This window comes from Engraulis encrasicolus, chromosome 13 (genome assembly GCF_034702125.1).
Source record: "Engraulis encrasicolus isolate BLACKSEA-1 chromosome 13, IST_EnEncr_1.0, whole genome shotgun sequence".
Taxonomy (NCBI): Eukaryota; Metazoa; Chordata; class Actinopteri; order Clupeiformes; family Engraulidae; genus Engraulis; species Engraulis encrasicolus.
In genome coordinates, this window is record NC_085869.1 from 34,313,711 (window position 1) to 34,334,380 (window position 20,670).

General features: G+C 42.4%; 1 protein-coding gene and 1 long non-coding RNA gene across 5 annotated transcripts in view; one reads left to right on the top strand and one right to left on the bottom strand.

Annotated features, from left to right (window-relative positions):
* Positions 1–4,567: 4,567 nt before the first annotated feature.
* LOC134461048 (uncharacterized) lies at positions 4,568–6,837 on the bottom strand. Its single transcript, XR_010037208.1, has 3 exons — positions 6,688–6,837; positions 5,245–5,369; positions 4,568–4,833 (listed from the first exon to the last, which is right to left on the bottom strand). It is a non-coding gene; the product is annotated as an uncharacterized LOC134461048 (long non-coding RNA).
* Positions 6,838–8,566: 1,729 nt separating this feature from the next.
* Positions 8,567–20,670, top strand: part of LOC134461044 (uncharacterized) — a 33,830-nt gene continuing 21,726 nt past the window's right edge. For 2 of the 4 annotated variants that reach the window (XM_063213779.1, XM_063213777.1), the window contains exons 1-11: positions 8,567–8,914; positions 9,945–10,040; positions 10,393–10,626; positions 13,819–13,960; positions 15,617–15,688; positions 16,183–16,281; positions 16,786–16,869; positions 17,357–17,455; positions 17,902–17,985; positions 18,808–18,906; positions 19,371–19,454. In XM_063213779.1, the coding sequence (XP_063069849.1) occupies positions 8,621–8,914; positions 9,945–10,040; positions 10,393–10,626; positions 13,819–13,960; positions 15,617–15,688; positions 16,183–16,281; positions 16,786–16,869; positions 17,357–17,455; positions 17,902–17,985; positions 18,808–18,906; positions 19,371–19,454 (1,387 nt within the window). In that variant the 5' untranslated portion in view covers positions 8,567–8,620. The remainder of the gene's footprint in view (positions 8,915–9,944; positions 10,041–10,392; positions 10,627–13,818; positions 13,961–15,616; positions 15,689–16,182; positions 16,282–16,785; positions 16,870–17,356; positions 17,456–17,901; positions 17,986–18,807; positions 18,907–19,370; positions 19,455–20,670) is intronic. The other 2 variants (XM_063213780.1, XM_063213781.1) reach the window with 2 other exon arrangements.

The window sequence follows — 20,670 nt, forward strand, 5'->3', positions numbered from 1 at the left end:
CTTGTAATTATTATGACTATGTAGGCCAAATTTGCTTTCCAGGGGGGGCAACAGCAACCTATAGCCTAGGGGCACCAGGCCATCTTAATCCAGACCTGTGCACTGTGCAAAGCAGAACAAACATATGTCAGAAAAGTAATTTTCAAAGTTTCAACTACATTTCCTGATTACGTAGATAGGCCTACCTTACGCTCCTGTGCTGCTTCATTAATGGGTCTTAAGTTGTGGTTTTTATGGAGTTTTGAGTCTTGACACGCTAGGCACACCAGCTGTTTATCCTCTTGGCAGAAGAATTTCAGTTCTGACTGATGCAGAGAGCAGAGGAGTTTCTTCTGGCCTTTTTTCTCCTTTCTATCTTTGGGTTTTTTCATCTCCTTCAAAAAGGCCTCACACATGTTCTTCAGGAGAAGGTTACGTGGAGGATCATTTTGTGAAGATTTCGCCCTGCAGACCGGACATTCCCTCGATCCTTTACCTTGCCAGAATGTCTTCAAGCAGCCTTTACAGAAGCTGTGACTGCATGCCAGAAGTACAGGAAACACACAGGGCAGGATAAATCTTCTTCCGACACAGACATGGAAGCCATTTCAGCACACAACCAAGACTTACGGTTATTTAAGTAGCTAAATGTCACTGTTAAATGTCTAAAAGCTAAATGTCACTGTAATATAATGTCACTGTAATATAATTTCACTGTTCTTGCTGCAGTATGACACCTTCCTTAGTCACTCGAGCTTCACTGTTAGATTTTTAAGACCATTGGTATGGCCTATGTTGCGCTTAGAAAAAAGGCAACACCCTAGTACCAGGCCTTCACTGTAAAACAAAACTTAACAGCAACATATCAGGTCTAGACACACCCCCATTCTTCCAGGTAGCATTCCCGGAAGAGGAACATCAAAAATACAGAATGTTGCCAGACTGGTTAGTCAGCCTGCCACGGTGCCACCAGCAGCTAAGGTGCTTAAATAAACTTTTGATGTTTTTTTTTTGTTAAAAGTTGGCAACCATGCCAGAAATTATCAGCACAGACTAAGGTTTCAGAATCACCCGGTTGCCAACATGGAACTTGACCTTCAAGGTCAAATCTGAAGGTCAAAAGGTCAAACATAGTCAAAGTGTTATTTGGTAAAACATTGTTGTTACAAAGTTGTTAAAAGTGGGCAACCATGCCAGAAGTAATCAGCATGGATTCAGAATCAACTTGTTGCCAGCACTGAACTTGACCTTTAGGGTCAAATTTGAAGGCCAAAAGGTCAAAAACAGGGTATTTTCTTGCTAGTCTTTTTTGGGAACTGTATGTATATTCATGGAATTCTTTTTCAAAAGAATGAATGTCAGCTGGGGATGGTCACTCAGAGATTGATTCTAATTATTGGTGGTTCGGGGGTTTCTCCCCCAAGAACATTTTGAAAATGTAGTTGTTAAAAGTGCAATTTTAACACATTATGTGAAGAAGGGATGTCTGTTTTAGAGGGAGGTGATGTGACCATTTTCATTGAGGGGGATGACTTAAGACAATGTTCATTGTGGGGGTATAGGCCTAGCCTAAAATAGGCTAGCCTACTTGTAGTGTGTATTGTGCATTGACATTAGTAGCTCAAATTAAATTAAAGTCCAATAACTTTTTTAGGCGCCAGCCGCCAGACCCAAATAATACCCTTTTTCTTTCAGTACCATGATATCTCCAGCACTAGTTTGCCCCTGACTTCTTGAACTTACTTGCCCTCTCGTCTACCACTAGCCTACCTCTGCATTCCTCCATTCTCTCCAGTCTGTCTATTTGCCCACCTCCTACTCTGTCTCCTCTTCTCTCTCCACGTCCACGGTTTATTCCCATGACATTCTCAATCAACAACCGAAATGCAATAAGAGAAACATATCCTAAATGTGACATGACGGCTCCTAAAACTATATCTCCTTTCCATTGGATACACTGAACGAACTCTGATCATCCTCAGCACAACTCGACTTGTTGGTGGTACGTCATTTTTCCATATCTGAATTGCTACGAGTTGTCAATAATTTCACTGTTTCTCATTGACAAATGAAATTACTGCTATTATCAGGCTGTATGCCACATTCTGAGAAGCTTGTGTAACGGAGGCTAACTAGCACAGAGTTGGCGTGGAACGTTGGTAAACCTCCCTCCGATAGCCTCATACAGTCTCGTGCCGTTGGGCCGAGAGACTAGTCTCTTGGCCCAGCGGTATCGTACTGTGTCTCCCATTGCCGAACCGTTGTAGTTGACGAGGTCGCACGTTCGATCCCCGAGGGGGGTGAACAGGTGCAAGATGACCTCTGTCACAGTGGTGCCGCTGACCCGGGATGGGAGTGAGGTTTAACAGGTGCAAGATGACCTCCGTCACACTTGCCTGTAAACACCACTATGAATAACGAATTTTATAATAAGCAAAGCACGCAGTTTCAATTAGGGGTGGGCGATATGGCCAAAAATGTATACCTCGGTATAATTTTAGTCACGGTATATATCACGGTATATATCACGGTATTGTACATTTGTTTAAAATTGAAGCGTTGCAAAATGACAAAAAAAAACACATTTTTTTAACCTTTGCATTTGATTTTTGGAAATGACACAATGTCCTTTCATATATGTGTGAATTCTTGCCATTACATTTTTTAAAAACAAGCAAAAACTAGCCTATGTAAAATGCATTTGGCAATGCAATGCAATGCTACCCAATAGAACACTGTCAATTTCACCAAGTGTCGAAGGGGTTGAACTAGGGTAGAGAGGGGGAAAAGGGAGGGGTGTCAAACTGAACACATTGAGAGTAAATAGAACTGAACGTGGATTGTATCAACTACATCGTTCATTGCACCTTTTTTCTATTTCTGGAGTTGTTTATGGTAATTTTGAAATGTGTGCTTGTATCTGTGATTATGCCAAGCATAATGGTTTAAGCTGTCATTGTTAAAGTTAAGAAAAACGAACTTTCACATGAGGCAGTTAGCAATGCATTGCAGAACTAATGCATTTGAATGGCAATGGCAGCTTTCACTGCACCAGCGGTTAGCGTGCTAACGTTAGCAAAATCGCTAATGCCACATTTTAAACAGTGAACAGTCATTTTAGTTACTAACACCCAGTCAGATATCATGAATGATATTATCTCAACTGGAAACAGTAACATACAGCTGTTACTGCTGGCGCAATGTGTTAAATGTAAGGCAACCAATGTTAGCACATTAAGCACATTTATTTTGTCAGACACCAGCATAGACATGAATGACTTGGGCTGTTAGCTAGTTAGCTTGCATTTCGTGCCCAGTAAATTGTGGAGTCCAGAATCGAAATGTGTTGCCATCACATACCATTTCAAACAATAATTCACTACACTAACCATACATTTTACACTTGAATCTTATTCAAAGGAAATGATTGTGCTGTTTCTCTACAACCACATTGCTACAACTTGAGGCAGTCAGTCGGGTGGATGTTCAAAACGTTGTCGCTATATCACGGTAGAACGGTATGGCCAAAATCCATACCTTGGTGGAAAAAATACCTTTTACGATAGTATACCGTCCATACCGCCCACCCCTAGTTTCAATCATGTTTGGGAGGGAGGATCATCAAACAATCAGCTAGCGTTGTTAACCATTTTGCTCTCTTTTAACGTCCCTGTCAAGGCTAGGCCTACATGGGCTGGAAATATTGGTATAAGGGGTAAAAACAGTAGCCTAACTAATACAAGACTCATATTTTCACCTGTATAAAGTTATCACCTGATGGTCCTGGCTCCTGCGTCTCCAGTTCGCCTACTTGCGATTTGTGAATTTTACAGTTCTCTTTGAACTCTGCTGCGCGCGCTATTGGATGAAACTCTGATCAACTGCTCTGATCTGCCTGAAAACTGAACAATCTATTTTCTGATTGGTTGAATAGCGTGGTAACTAGTCTGAACACAGAGCTGTAGAGAAAGAGTTGGATCATCCTTTGATCTTTGCCGACGAGTGGTCACGTGGTTTGCGTAGTCTACGCCCACCGCAGAAGGGTCCTATACACCGGGAGCTGTCAATATATTTCATTGAGCGAGAGCGTCCTTTTACGGTAATTATATCAGAGTATACCCCCCCCAAAAAAAACGAGTTCGGTTTGTTTTTTGTAGGCCATTTTATGGCCTTCATTGTCATGTAAAAATATTGTAGTGTCAATACCGTAATACTGTAATATCATTGCAGTTACACTTTTGGAGGGAAACGTCATCTTAGCTAGGAAGCTCCATTACTTACCATTGAGATGCTAATTGTCCGTAGCCCTTGATAATGTCTATTTGTTTTGGATTCAGCAGATTTACAGTAGGATATTTTAATGGATAAAATACTTCCAATACATAAAAAAATAAACACACACGCATATATATATAAACACAGCATGTCCCAGTTGTAGGCCTACAGTAATATAACATTACTGTTAATTTCGGCCTTTATGATGCTAGTCATCATCAGACCTGCCAAACCACTCAATGCAGGATGCAAATGAACATGAACATGATGCAATGAACATGAAGTAAATAACCCACAGCTGTACAACCTGTGCTTGAATGGTTCAATCTTTTATTTGAAAGAAAAATTACTCCAAATAATAATAATTATATTGGTATAGAAACATAAACAACCCAAACAAAATAACTATGAATAAAACGGCATGTCTGTGTACATGACAAGACGTGTGTGTGTGTGTGTGTGTGTGTGTGTGTGTGTGTGTGTGTGTGTGTGTTTTCGTGAAATCAATAATGCATGAAGAATTGGAATTCACTGGAACTGGAAACATGCTGGAACTTCCAATGCATTGAAAGCATCAACCTATGACCAGAGTGGAGGAGACAGGAGAAAAAAAAGAGAGAGAGATTTATTTAAATACATGGCATGGGTGTTGGTGCTGAAAGGGATTGATTTGAATATTTCAGAAAAGACTGATCTGCTGGGATATTCACACATAACCATCTCTGGGGTTAACAAAGATTATGGTAGTGCAAAAATGAGTATACTACTGCACCCACCACATCCCTACATTTTGAGTTTAGTACAATTTGTCGAATCTATCATTGTATTGCTGGATTGTGAATTTCAATTAACTACATATATTCTCTTGTCTCCAAAACACTTTACAGTTGATGTGTTTGCAATAATTAGAATGTTGTGGAGAAATTATGTCTGGCATGAGGGCACTGTGCCTGCGTTTTCCCCTTTGATAAAAAACCCTAGTAACCTTACCTTTTGGTCATATGAGTGGTTTGTGTCTTCCAGCTTGAATCACAAGTCTACAGCTTATTGGGAAATACGCCAGGATTGCTCCAGCAGGTTTTCAGTTTGCTGGTGGGTGGGAGACCAACAGAAAGCTTTAAAACAGAAAGGCAAGCATTAATCATAAACTGTTCAATGACTGAAATATTAACACTGCAATGTTGAAACGTTGAAGAATAGGCTACCAGGTTATGATTTTACTGATTGTAGTTAATACACAAGTACACAAAAAATAATTCTTGCAGTTCTTTGGTAATGTCACACACTAATATCTGACCGAAAATAATATGAACCACACTCTAATCAGGTGCTGTTCATACATACCCGGGTATTTAAATATATTAAGACCTTCCCCTTCGGTTGTGCCTTTCGTTCACAAACGAAGGTTTTCCTTCTATAAATGAAGTTCCAAAAAAAACTCTTTAAAATCTCCGGTTAGCGTTTGTAACGCAGACTTCCACTTACGGCGCACAGGCTTAACGTATTTATGACAGCTCTCAACTGCATATTTATGCGTATTTGCCTGTGATGTGAACAAAAATATTTTGCTAAGCGTAGAGAAGAAAATGTTCGTTTATCAAAATACCCAGGTATGTATAAACAGCACTTTACCCTGATCATCACGAGCTCACAGCTTCAGCACACCATCTGCTTTAAAATAGCTATAGAATCTAGATTCGAACAGAAAAATGACAAAATGAACATCAGCATTTCAATGCCTCGCAGTTCATTGTGAATCTAGCTATCGTAAAGATACACGAGTAATGTAAGCTTAATGTCAGCATAACAAATGAGCAGGTAACATCACCATTGTATACTACCCAAAAACAACAAACATCCTCGGAGACTGTACTTGTGATAGCCTGTGTCGACACACGACACAGTAGACACTCAATGGCACAAAAATCCCAAATTCTACTGAAGTAATACCTGAAGCCATGAACATCAGCATTTGAATGCCTCGTAGTCCATTACTGGATCTAATTAGTTACCACAAAAGATCTCCGTGCATCAACTAGTATAACTTTGTTGACATTAGCCTTCAGCTAGCTTAGAAACATTAGCTATAAATGACCGTAAGCAAATAGCTCTGAAATCAAACATAACGACTGTATGGATATTGACAGAAGACAACAGGACGGTATCTTATAAAATATGCGACATATGTGACATGTCATCGTTTAAAATATAGATTGAAAGGTAGCATTGATGTTTTGCGAACACGTCAAAATCCAAAGTTGAACCAAGCGCCGTGCTGAAAACGCTACCACACAATTAACGGGTTTTCACATTACCATTGTGATTTTATATTACCCAAACTGGAAAAATTACATCCTCAGAGACTGTACTTGTGATAGCTTACGCTGACACAGACAGACAACTTTGATTAATCTCCCTATTATATCAACTTACCTGGGAAGTGGTCGACACGCCAACGACACTCAATGGCGTCCCCGTTGCTGCACAGGACCCTTTGAGCAAAATGAAGTGACGGCGAAACCCCGGATGTAGAGCAGCCATGCTCGTCCGCGGCCGTCAACGGCTTCAGGACAACTCTTTTCTCTACAGCTCTAGTCTGAACACAGAAGCGCTGTTACAAATTGCTGACACGTCTGTGGATAGGTTGGATGAATTAATGTGCGCCGATTGGATAAGCTATCAAAACTTCAGAGTGTGAAATACCATGTGTGGAGTGTGAACTTGCTCAGATGTGTGTGTGTCACACTCTCAAAGAGTGAGACTTGAGAGCCCTGCAAAACTATGCGGACAAAACCCTCTTTTAAGCAAACCCCTTCTATGCGAACGAACTTGTTAACGTTTGTTTTCATATGTTGGGATCTTGATAATACTACAACCAGTGGTGTAGTCTACTTTTTTAAGGTGGGTATACTGTATATTTGAGCATTTTTTGAAGTGGGTATACTGTATATATTTCTGCTATTCAAAACAATGGATCAATCAATTTTAAGTGGGTATACTGAAATCCCTGAAATTTAGAAGTGGGTATACTCCGTATACCCGCGTTCTACGTAGACTACACCACTGACTACAACCCAAGTTTGATGGTCTATGAAGCCTTATTTGTATTTTAGATCCAGCGATTTTGACGGTATGCTGCCCATAGGGTTATACTGTAGAATCCTCGCCGTGGGGAACGAAAATGGCGTCCATGATTCGAGTTGTCCAGACTCTCAGTGAGTGCGTTGCAATATGCGACCTTGCCTCCTCCACTTGCTTCTCTCCTCGTACCAGGAAGTAATAGATTAGATTAGATTATACTTTTTTTTATCATGCAAGCATGAAAATTGCCTTTGGTCTCACAGGGTAACAGATCAGGATATAAACACAGATAGACACAAATAGACGGAAAAGACCCATACAAATGCTGCATCCACCCCACCTCCAACCACCCCTCCCAGCACACACATCATGTGCAAGTCAGGCATTGGTTTAAAACCCTATCTCTAGCTTTTCCATAGCTTATTGGCAATGGAAATTGCATTTGGAATAAAAGAATGTTTATAAATGTTCTTCTTAGCAATGAATGATCTGTAGCGCCTCCCTGATGGCAGCAGTTCAATCTCAGAGTGAAGAGGATGGATGGGGTCATCTAAAATGTTCATTGTTTCCCTGTGAACTGCAGTCCTGTACAGGCTGTCCAGTGGTTTTTGGGGTCTTCCTATGATCTTTCCTGCCATTTTCACCACTCTGAACAGTCTGTTCTTGTTCAGCAGGGTGAGGTGGCCATACCAAACAGAAATGTAGGCTATGTCATGATGACATCACTGACAACAGCATTATATTTCGATATCTTGCAAAATCTCAATTGTAGAGTCTTTTTCTCATTTGCAATTGGGATGGTGAATGAAAAACAGTCCCTCAAAAGTTGTCGTGGCTAGGCTGACAGCTGGGAAACTTCATCATTTTCTCCACGGAGGAGGGACCAGGAGGCGGGACCAGGAGACAAGCGCAAGTGGAGGAGGCAAGGTCGCATATTGCAATACACACTCTATATACGGCTCTGATTATCCTCTACCGCCACCATGTGGACAACAGTGGGCTGGCAGTGGCCTAGTCCCCTGTGCCAAGACAGCGGCCTATAGGCTTATTATCCCCATTTTCTCTAAAAACTTCACAAACTATATGTCTTACATGTATATTCACAAGGGTCGTTGATTTTAATAATACTTGTAATTATGCAATAATACATGAAGTCGACCTGTTCCTCCTCTGTGTCTTTAAAGACTGAGTCAGGTGGGTTGTTGAACACACCCACTTGTGAAATCGAAAGGAAGCGTCCAAACACCGAACTTCGCGTTTGCATGTGTGTGTCTATGTAGAAGAAATGGCTTTCATTTCTGTATCTCATGACGAGTTTAACTGTTCTGTATGCCTGGATCTGCTGACAAACCCGGTGACAGTTCCCTGTGGGCACAGTTACTGTTCGGGTTGTATTACCGAGTGTTGGGACCAAGAGGACCAGAAGGGTGTTTACAGCTGCCCACAATGCAGAGAGACCTTCGCGACTAGACCCGTGCTTCGCAGAAGTACAATGCTGACCGACGTTGTGGATAAACTCAGGCAGACGACACTTCATTGTGACAATGCTGCCAATTCAGAAGAAAGGCTGAAGAAGCAGGTGAGTGGTCCATCAGCGTTTTCTGTTGCGGTGGAACTAGGTTTTGCGTGTCTTCGACAGTCTGTGACCTGTTGTGCTAGTTCAAAGTTCAGCTATAAAGATAAAAGTGTCATTTCACACGGCTACACGTTATGGCTAATATGCCTACCAGTTGCACGCCAGGCGATGCGACAGTTTAAAAAACAACTTGAACAATTCTGTACCTAGACAACTTTTCCCCACCCATACATTCCTCATCTGCCCACACTTAATTCCTTCAAATAGCTTAAGGGGCGGACCTGTTGCAATGAGGCAGAGGGAGAGCTAAGAGAACAACAACAACAACAAAATCTAGCGCGGCACACCACTACCAACATTTAAGCTTGACCAACTGCCCTGTTATCGCGTGCGCGAGTGTAACCAGAAATATTCTATAAGTATTCTAAAATCTCTCTGGTGTAACTGAGGTGACGCACGGGTCTCGACTCGAACTCGCCACCTTCCGGTTAGCGCTCCAGTTCGCTTCTCTCTCTCTCTCTCTCTCTCTCTCTCTCTCTCTCTCTCTCTCTCTCTCTCTCTCTCTCTCTCTCTCTCTCTCTCTCTCTCTCTCTCTCTCTCTCTCTCTCTCTCTCCCCCCCTCTCTCTCTCTCTCTCCAAACTCCAACTCCCATTTCCCATTCATTATGACACAGCACTCCACAGCACACAAGTTAACACTGCACACAACTAAATTTAATTTATGCCTCACCCGTGCAAGGGCGCAGCCCTCAGTGGCGCCCCTAGGGAGCAGTGCGGCGGGACTGTACCATGCTCAGGGTACCTCAGTCATGGAGGAGGATGGGGGAGAGCACTGGTTGATTACTACTCCCCCCACCAACCTGGCGGGTCGGGAGTCGAACCGGCAACCTTTGGGCTACAAATCTGACGCCCTACTTACCCATGACTGCCAATCATGGCATTACAACACTTGCAGATAAAAAGTACACAGGGAATGTAGGCTACTGATTTAGCCGCATTGTGTTTATTTCTGGACTGCACCTATACCCAACAGAGGAAATTGGAAGAGGCGCAGACAGACAACCAGACGCAACTCCAGCAGAGAGAGACAGAGCTGGAGGATGTCCAACGCTCCCTACACACGTTTCAGGTGAGGAGTAGTCTCAAGCAATCAGACAATCGAACGGCAAAAAAAAAATGCATTTCACAACTATGTTGTTGAACAAGTCCTTAGCCTAAGTATTGACATTAAAGCAACAGTTCTACCCATTCGATGTCTAAAAAGACAAGGAACACACGTATATCACCAATGCAGGAGGTGTTGGTGCAAACAGATGATAACTGATTATTTTTATTTTTTTTACAAAATGATTGTAAACTTACATAACAGAAACAAAGCTGTTGATGGAGGACAGGGCATCTGAAACATCCTGCCATTAACTGTATGGGAGCTTTGATCTGTGTTACTTTGATCTATTGTGAATCTTCTCCTCTGCCACCAGGCCTCTGCGCAGAGTGCGGTTGAGGATGCTGAGATGATGTTCACCGAGCTAATCAGCTTCATGGAGCAGAAACGCTCGGAGGTGACTGAGGCGATCAAAGCCCAGGAGAGGGCGGAGGTCATCGGAGCCGAGAAACTGGTAGAGCAGCTGGAGGTGGATATAGCCATCCGCAGGAGCAGAGACACTGAGATGCAGCGACTGCTGCAGACAACGGATGATGCCGCGTTTCTTCAGGTGAATCCATCAATCCATCCTTTATCCTGCTCATGTGTTTCCCGGTGTTAACAAGCCGCTGTCGTTTGATTATTATAGACAGGTCATCAGCTGGGAAAATTAGGCCTTTCGTCCTACCGCACTTTTCTCTGTTGATTACTGACCAGAAGCCCTATTGGAAGAAATTAAAACATGGGGCCACGTCAATTTTTGCTCAGAATTCAATATGGCCACCATTTTCTAGAATGACTTGTTTTCATGCATTATTACATTGTACTATAAGGTGATATTCATGAATGATTAACTACTTTCAGCACTATTCTGTCCTATTTCCTTACATACATGTTTACAAAGGTTGACTAAACTAAAACAAATGAAAATAAAGTTGGCCACCTTGTAATATCCAATGGAAAGTGCTGAAAATAATGATTGAAATGCACATAGAGAGTCTATGGCTGGGAAAATTAGGTATATTGTCCTGTCAGGGTTTTCACAGTGGATTACAGACCAGAAGGCCTACTGAAAAAGATTCACCAGCTGGTTGCCATCTCAAATGTGCTCCAAAATCCAAACTGTTCTCTGTTTTTCAGAATGGCAGACTTTCATATATATTTTTCTCAATACTGTAAGACCATGATTATCAATAAAGACAACCTATTTTCAGTGAAATTTTGTCCTATCTCCTATCTACAGGCGTGAGTACAAAGGTTGGCAACAGAATGATGTAAATTAAATATATATCTTGCTCCTTTAAAATATCCTAACCATTGTTGTCAGAAAATGACTGAATTACACATACACAGTTGACTGCTGAAAAAAGGCTATTGACCTGCCAAACTTTTCACATTAGATTACTGACCAAAAAATGTTCAGGCTTACATTTTTTTGCATAAAACAAGGGTGAGTGTGTGCGTGCGTGTGTGCCCGCGCGTATCCCCCGCTCATCTTTCCCCTGCTCTACAGTGTCTTTCCCCCCCACACTATTCTGCCTCCCCCACCCCCTCATTCATCTCCCCCCACACACTATTCTGAGCCCCACCCTCCCACACACTATTATGCCCCCCAACCCCCTCACTCATCCCCCCACTATTCTGCCCCCCACGCTCACCCCTCCTGACTCATTCTCCCACCACCGTTTGTGTTTACGTTTGTGTGTGTGTGCCTGAGTGCGCTTTTCTCAAGTGTGTGTGGCCAGTGTTCTTGTTTACATACACTGACATAGACACAGTAGACCGGGTGTGTGTGTGTTGGGGAGGGGGGGGGGGGGGGAATGGGGGGGGGGGGGGTGATGTGGAGGAGCGGGGGGATGAATCAAGGTGTGAGCGGGGGTAGGGGGGCAGAGTGGGGGTGGGGGGTAATGAGTCGGGGTTGAATTAGGGGGTGGGGGGCAGAATAGTGTGTTGGGGGGAATAGTGTGGGGGTTCAGGGGGCAGAAAAGTGTGTGGGTGTGTGTGTGTGGGTGGGGGGGGGGGGGGGGGGGTGGGGGGTAAGTTGAGTCGGGGGGGGGGGGGGTCTTGACCTTCCAAACTTTTCACATTGGATGGGGGGGGGGCGAGTATTTTGTGGGGGGGGGTGGGGGGAGAGAATGAGTCAGGGGGGGTGAGCGTGGGGGGGGGGGCAGAAATAGTGGGGGGGGTGAGTGAGGGGTCAGGGGGGGCAGAGTACATGGGGTGGGGGGGAGTGCAGGAATAGTGGGGGGGTAGTGGGGTGGGGGGAATGAGTGAGGGGGTTGGGGGGCAGAATAGTGTGTGGGGTGGAGATGAGTGAGGGGGTGGGGGAGGCAGAATAGAGTGGGGAAAGATGAGCGGGGGATACGCGCGGGCACACACGCACGCACACTCACCCTTGCTTTATGCAAAAAAATGTAGGCCCTGGAAAATGTTTGGTCAGTAATCTAATGTGAAAAGTTTGGCAGGTCAATAACCTTTTTTCAGCAGTCAACTGTGTATGTGTAATTCAGTCATTTTCTGACAACAATGCTTAGGATATTTCAAAGGGGCAAGATATATATTTACATCATTCTGTTGCCAACCTTTGTACTCACGTCTGTAGATAGGAGATAGGACAGAATTTCACTGAAAATAGGTTGTCTTTATTGATAATCATGGTCTTACAGTATTGAGAAAAATATATATGAAAGTCTGCCATTCTGAAAAACAGAGAACAGTTTGGATTTTGGAGCACATTTGAGATGGCAACCAGCTGGTGAATCTTTTTCAATAGGCCTTCTGGTCTGTAATCCACTGTGAAAACCCTGACAGGACAATAGGCCTAATTTTCCCAGCCATAGACACTCTATGTGCCTTTCAATCATTATTTTCAGCACTTTCCTTTGGATATTGCAAGGTGGACAACTTTATTTTCATTTGTTTTAGTTTAGTCAACCTTTGTAAACATGTATGTAAGGAAATAGGACAGAATAGTGCTGAAAGTAGTTAATCGTTCATGAATATCACCTTATAGTACAATGTAATAATGCATGAAAACAAGTCATTTTGGAAAATGGTGGGCATATTGAATTCTGGGCAAAAATTGGCGTGGCCCCATGTTTTAATTTCTTCCAATAGGGCTTCTGGTCAGTAATCCACAGAGAAAAGTGCGGTAGGACGAAAGGCCTAATTTTCCCAGCTGATGACCTGTCTATTAGGGGTCATTCCATGACAATTGATCTATCTCCCTGTGGCTCAAATAACTTTGAAATTGTATTATCAGGTCTTCCTGTAGACACCCAAGAGAAAGCATTGAAATATTTGATCACTCCACATCTTCACAGTAGTCCCTCACAGTTGAAGTTTTTGGCTGTGCTCTGTTAAAATGTCTTCAAGTGACCATACTTTGGTTCTTTTTCCTTAATGAGATTAGTAGAAAGTAAACATTTTAAAAGTTGTTGTGGTGTGTGTGTGTGTGTGTGTGTGTGTGTGTGTGTGTGTGTGTGTGTGTGTGTGTGTGTGTGTGTGTGTGTGTGTGTGTGTGTGCTTGCCTGTGTGTGTCTGTGTAGAATTTCGCCTCCTGCTCAGCTTAGCTTAGCCTAGCTTCTCTTTAGAGCTTCTCTCCTGTGTAGCATTATACAATATAGCCTACTGTATAATGTTTGTGTGTAGGTACAGTATGCTATCTACATGACTTGGAAGATCAGGGCGCGTGTGTATGCTCTAACCCTCCTGTGTGTGTTAATATACGTGCGTGTGTGTGTTTGCGCACGTCTCCCTGCAGAACTTCGACTCCATCTTCCCGTCCCTCAGCTCCTTTTTAGAGCTCCTGTCTGGCGTGACCTTCTCTCCGTGTTCGACCTTCAAGGACGTCCTACCGCCCGTGTTTAAGGAACTAGAGCAAAGGCTGCAGGAGGTGAATCCAGGTGAGGAGCAGTGTCACTGCACAATTCACAGTCAGATCTCATAAACCTCCGTTTAAGCGGGGCACAGGGTCAAAACGTAGGCTAGTTCAAGATATGGCAAAGATTAACTGCACACTGATGAACCGCTGCCTTTCAATGTATTATTGTAGCGACGTTTTGGGCCGCCATGGGTCCTTTTGGGTTGAGTGAATACCAACCGTGCCACCACGTTCAGGACAATCTGCAGTGCACAAGCAGGTAGACCTGCCAGTAGGAAATAGCAGTAGTCCAGACGGGAGATGACCATGGCCAGTAGTTGTGCTGCGTGTTTGGTCAGGTAGGGTCAGGTTATATTGAACAGCACAACTCAGCAGGACTGGGCGACTGGTTGGACAATGACATCTGGTCATCAATCATGACTCCAAAGTTTCTGGTGACTGTTTGAGGCCACAGTGGCTGAGCCCATCTTGAGGTTGATATCGTGACAGATTGACTCTGTAGCTGGGATCACTAGGAGCTCTTTCTTGGACAGGTTCAACTGCAGATGGTGTGTTCCTTCATCCATGTTGACAAGTCGGTGAGGCAGGCCAAGATTGTGTTCACACACTGTGTTCAAACATGATTACATAGCAATACAGTATGCATATATGTATTGTAACATGCATGCACTGCTGAATTGCACACTGTAAATGTCTTTTTTTTAATGGATGGGCCTATGCCACATTAAGATTGTCACTTGGACTATTGTTGACTAATGAACCTGCTTCAGGAGTCGGATATGTCATGTAAAAATGAAGATGTCAGACTGGATGAGAGACCTACTACAATCTGGACATTAATATTTTTTGAGAAAGGATTTTGATTATACTGTAATTTTTTGCACAATGGGATTAGCACTTTTGCACTTTGATATCATGTGTTTTTATTTACTAATGTCCTGAACCTGCATCTGAGGAGTGATATGCATTGTATGAACTCTATGTGGATATGAATATAGATATAGGGATGTGAGCATATTTATCTGGTAAAATGCATGAGAATTGTATAGTAATTTAAATGGTAGGATGTGATAATATACAGTCCTAAACCAGGATTGGGTGTTGTCTAGCACTTAAATGGGTGGAGTGGTTGAATGTGGGTGAGGTCATGTGACCAGTTAATCACCCTTATCACCTTTGGGTGACATGTGTAATGTCAGAGTGAACCTGATGAAGCAATAGCGAAACGCGTTGTTCACCAAATAAACTACCAGCAAAGATACCAGTGTGCGGTGATTCATCCTTCATTTACATGCATATATGTATCTTTACATAGAAAATGGCTTCTTTTTGCTGTCTATGATATCTTGCATGCATCACACTGGTGCCATAGAAATATGGACGGAAATATGCCTTCTTATTGTTACTGTCACAGAGATCACATAGAAAAACATTTTCTGATTGCCATCACACAGATAACATAGAAATATGCATAGAAATGCACGCTTGTATTGTTCCGGTCACACAGATCACATGTAAATGCTGTATGTGTATGCATAGAAAACTATTTTCGTCTCGTTGTTGTCACACAGATAAAATATAAATCTGCGTAGAAAAATATGCCTTCTGATTGCTCTCACATAAATCACATGGAAATACGGTATGCATAGAAATACATTTTCTCATTGTCGTGTCACAGATCACACAGCTGAAGCACCCGAAGCCTCGGCCTCCCAGTCTTGTGACACTGCTGTCTCCACTGCAGAGAGAGGTTTGTAAAGGGGTCAATGCAGAGAGGATTGATGGATAATTGTAGTTGAAAAAGGCTCAAATCTGACATAACTCATACATCACACATACATTGTGTTTTTGTATAGTTTATGTACAATGTATTGTATCTTTATGACATTTCCTGATATAATGTGTTTTCAGGTGATGGAATGAGAAGCAAGCACATTTTCACTCCATGTACAGTAGTTGAAATCAAATACCTAATACTACACTTTTTACTGCTGTTACGCCATTTGACATTTCCAGGGACAACCAGACATTCATTATGTAAAAAAAATAAAAAATAAAAGCTATTTAACATTACATGACAAAAACAGACAGACAGCAACCGTTAGAATAAAATTGAAACATTTTACAATTTCTCATGTACTGTAGGGCACAGTTGAATCTGTTATCGAAGCTGTAGACAGACTACTTTTCCATTTTCCTTTAATGAGGCCATTATTTTAATCTGCTGTCTTCCTCCTGTTCCAGATTTCTTGGTGGGGGACAGAGTCCGGGTGAAGCCCTCCGTTGAGGAACCGAAGCACAAGTGGGGATCAGTCACTCACCAAAGTGTGGGTGTGGTCAAATGTAAGGCCCTTGTGATTTTGTGCAGATGTTTGCCTTATTTGCAAATGCAAATATATAATTCTCTCTGTAACAGATTGATTATAAAGCTTAATAGAGAGAGTATGTGTTGTGTTGTGTTGTGTGTTACAGAGATGGATTGTTAGTCTGGCACACAGGGCATTTTCCCGGTGGGCTGCCTGATGGCCCTCAGGGGCCCATGTTTTTGTTTGTTTATTTTCTGTTTGAGACTGGCCCACAATTTAGATGGGTGAACCATTGGTCTTTCTTTACGGAATATAGACAGTGGACAAAACAAATCATAGCATAATACAAAAAAATAGATGTGAAATAATAAAGCTGGTCTACACCTAAAAATGCCAGGGTCGTTTTTTGGTCTCAGGCCAGCCCTGGTGTGTTATGTAGATATTTGTCTTCTAACCTTCCCATGTATGACTGAAATCACTGAATACTGTGCATTGGCTTTTGTGCTGGTCTATCTCGCTGGTCTCTCCTCTCGTCATGTAGCGTTCACTCCCACTGGGATGATGTTGGTGGACTTCCCTGGACAGAGTGCATGGAAGGCAGACCCCTCTGAGATGGAGTTGCAAGGTGAATCTGCCTATAGATATAGAAATAATGAATAGAAAAGAGAGCATTTCAATAATCCATCACTCTTTTTTTTTTTACTTACTGTTATCACCGGCCTCCAAGGAAGTTATTTTTTTTCGAAAGTGTTTATTTGTTTGCAAAATAACTATGAGGACAGATAGTCGGTGTTCACACAGCGCTTTTGTGAGACCAAGTGCCAGATATGCTAAGTCAGTTCTTTGAAATTAAAAAAAATAGTAGAGAAAAGCAAAGAAATGTTAATCCAGGCCCTGTGAGGGCACTATGTGTAGTGGCGTCAGTGTCATTATCTCCAGGCCAAAGTGGGGGATATTCTTACAGTAGCAGTCGTACATGAAGCTATGTTTAATATGGCTGTTGAGGTAAGAGTTTCTGCAATTGTCTATAATGCTGTATGACAGTTGAGGGTAACAGTTTGGGTTTGACATTTGGGCTAACAAGTTTCTGCATCTCTCTCTTCCTGCTCCAGCTTTCCTGGTGGGAGACCGAGTCCGAGTGAAGGCCTCTGTTAAAGAGCCGAAACACAAGTGGGGAGAGGTTACACACAGCAGTGTGGGCGTTGTCAAATGTGAGACCCTGTGTGATTTCATTTCATATTTTTTTTTCTATAAGAAATATACCAAAATCAAACGGGGAATAAAAGAAAGGGCGGCCTTAGCTGACAAACGGCGTGCGACAGTGTAGACTTTACCTTAGCAATTACCTACCACCTACGGTGGTGGTAGAGGAGCCTTTTCAGCAACCAGAGGGCTGCAGGTTCAAGTCCCGCTCTGCCTGACTCCACCAATGTGTCCTTGAGGAAGATGCTTAAGCCCAAAATTGCTCCTGGGGCAGGGTGGTACCCCACGTGGCAGCCACTGCCTCCGTTGTGTGAATGTGAGTGTGAATGAGTGAATGTGAGGCATACAATGTAAAGCGCTTTGAGTGCTTGAAGGAGTGGAAAGGCGCTAGGTAAATGCAGTCCATTTACCATATACTACCTAACCTTCATTGGTCTCTCCTGTTGTCCTGTAGCTTTCACTCCCACAGGGTTGATGTTGGTGGATTTCCCTGGACACTCTGCATGGAAGGCAGACCCCTCTGAGATGGAGTACCAAGGTAGACCCGTCATGTTGTGTTCGAACAATGTTATCATTTAAAGCCGTCTTTCCCCTTTCTTTATATGTCTTTGTTTTAAGCATCTTACTTTTTTATAGTTCCGTTTTTAGTTGTAGTTTTTCTGAAGTCGTATTCAAGGAGTCTACGAAGGACTGTGGTAAAAGGACATGTTTTGTTTTCCATTGGCAGCATGTGCTTGAAATCTCTTGTACAATTTTGCAATTTGTTTGCCTTAGCTGACAATGGATGCAGTGAACGTTGTCTGGTATGTTTTTGCTTACTTTGTGTTTGCATTGTTTTGCTTTTTCAGTGTGAATTTGAGACTTAGGCTTGACTTTGAGAGATTAAATGTAGTCAGAATGTGCTTGATTGACTTTGCTGTGCAGAAAATATCATCTGTGCTCAACCAATGCAGTATACAGGCATCTTCTGCTCCTCTCCACTAGCCTGTACTACCTTGGCATACTCGTTTGGAGGTTAGGTTGTGCACATCTACAAAAACGGTGATCTAGGTGCCAGATAAAAGTCGTAGACAGTGTGATAGAACTGTCCACACTCAAAACAATTACAAACTTTATTTCATTACAATCGGCAAACATTGCTGTTTGTAATGAAATAAAGGTTATATTTTTTGGAGCTCATGCCCAGTGTGTGAATCATTCTATCACACCACCTTTGCATACTACCATATATTTTTCTTCCCATATTATTCTTCCCAGAGTTAAGTAGGGTGCAGAGGGATACTGTTATTGATTTTACTGAAAGATCAACGTTACAGTGGCGATTACTTTTTTTCTGATTCCTTCTTTGTTCTCGTTCCAGGTTTCATGGTGGGAGACAGAGTTCGAGTGAAGCCCTCTGTTAAAGAGCCAAAGCACAAGTGGGCCTCTGTCACTCACCAAAGTGTGGGCGTTGTCAAATGTGAGGGAAAATTATGTCTTGTGCTTTTGTGCTGTGAAGTTCACAGGATTTCGTTTGCCAATCTGTAGTTTGAATGACACGTTCAAGACAATTCAACTTCCAACCTGTAGAGTCAGGAGGTGTTATTGAAATTCATGTCATTCGCACTTATGAATGGGGTAACAGTGATTTTTATTACGAACACCATAAAGTGTTATGCACCTGACCTCTCCTGTACTACGACGAGCACTAATAATGCCTTTCTCATCTGACTGGGTGGGCTGTATGGAGCCCATACGGAGCCAATTCCATTTTAAGGGCTCGGTAGGTCTGGCCCAGAATGCCCTGATGTTGTTAGACTTTTTTTTCTTCTCCTCTTTAATTTCCATTACATAATTTCCTGTTGAACCAATGCCATATTTTTAATCTACTACTACTCTACTGACGTTGTGCCTGACTGGGTGGTCCGTCCTCTATCCCCACAGCGTTCACCCAGAACGGCCTGATGCTGGTGGACTTCCCTGGGGAGACCGGCTGGAAAGCAGACCCCAATGACATGGAGCAGCAGGGTACAGTAGGCCAGTTTTCATCATTATGGAGTAGTGTTTCTCAACGGGGGCTCTACAGCTCCCCCCAGGAGCCAGTAGGGAGCCTTAGATTAGATTAGATTCTTTATTGTACCATTGGGATATTTGTTTTCACATCAGACTGTTCAGTTCCATCAGGTTAGACCTTGTTGTACACATCTCATTTGCTATACATATAGACACCAAGTCTTCAAAGATCTGGAACTTCTATGCACAGCCAGGTTCTAGGTGCTGGTGAAGTGCAGTCATCAGTAATCCATAGTAAAGAAGAAGGATCACCGCACACTGGTGGACTTGGTTTTGCTGTTTTTTATTTAGGTGAACAAAATAAAAAACCTAAATAAAAAACAGCAAAACTAAGTCCACCAGTGTGCGGTGATCCTTCTTCTTTACATATAGACACCATTTTCACACATAGACACATAAACATCCTCAGACATTCACATACAATACATATACACACATATATTCATATACACTCTTCTACATACCTATACATTACATTCCTCTTCTCCACTCTTGTGCATTGAGATAGCTGAGAGAGGGGGAGGGGTGTGTGTGTTCAGTTGCCATTGTGAGACATTAGTCTTATTACTATTTTTTTAATACTAAGGGGGCGTTGGCATGCTTTTGATGAGGTCAAGGGGGTGGTGTGAGGCTTATGATGAGGTCCAGGGGGTGTTCAAAAAAGTGGAGAACCTTTTGGTCTATAGCATTAAGAAAATGTCCAGTCAACTGAAGAAAAAAATACATGTACGGTACATAGTTTGACAATTCAAATTTAAAACATGTTGCCATGGTAGAAAATTGCCTTTGAAGGCTTTAATAGTTAGTGTGTGAGTGATGATCGCACCATGTGTGTGCTGAATTTTGAATGCGTGATCTTGTACATTTTGTCACCAAATTTGTACCATTACCTTTGTATAACAATGGTCTCCCTGGTCAACAAAACGTGCAGTCAAAAGAAGAAAAAAATGTTTGAACACACTGTAAAACTTGTTGAGGTAGAAGTGGAAAGGAATACTCTGATGAACTACAAAAAAGATGCAAAGAAAGAATGCTGTTCAAGAATTATTCAAATATGATCTACTGTAAACTAGAGTTCACTAGTAGGTTCACTTTCAAAATAATTCACACAATTTGTTAAATAGATTTGAGTGAAACATCAGGTCATGGTAACAGCATGTCATCATTTCTC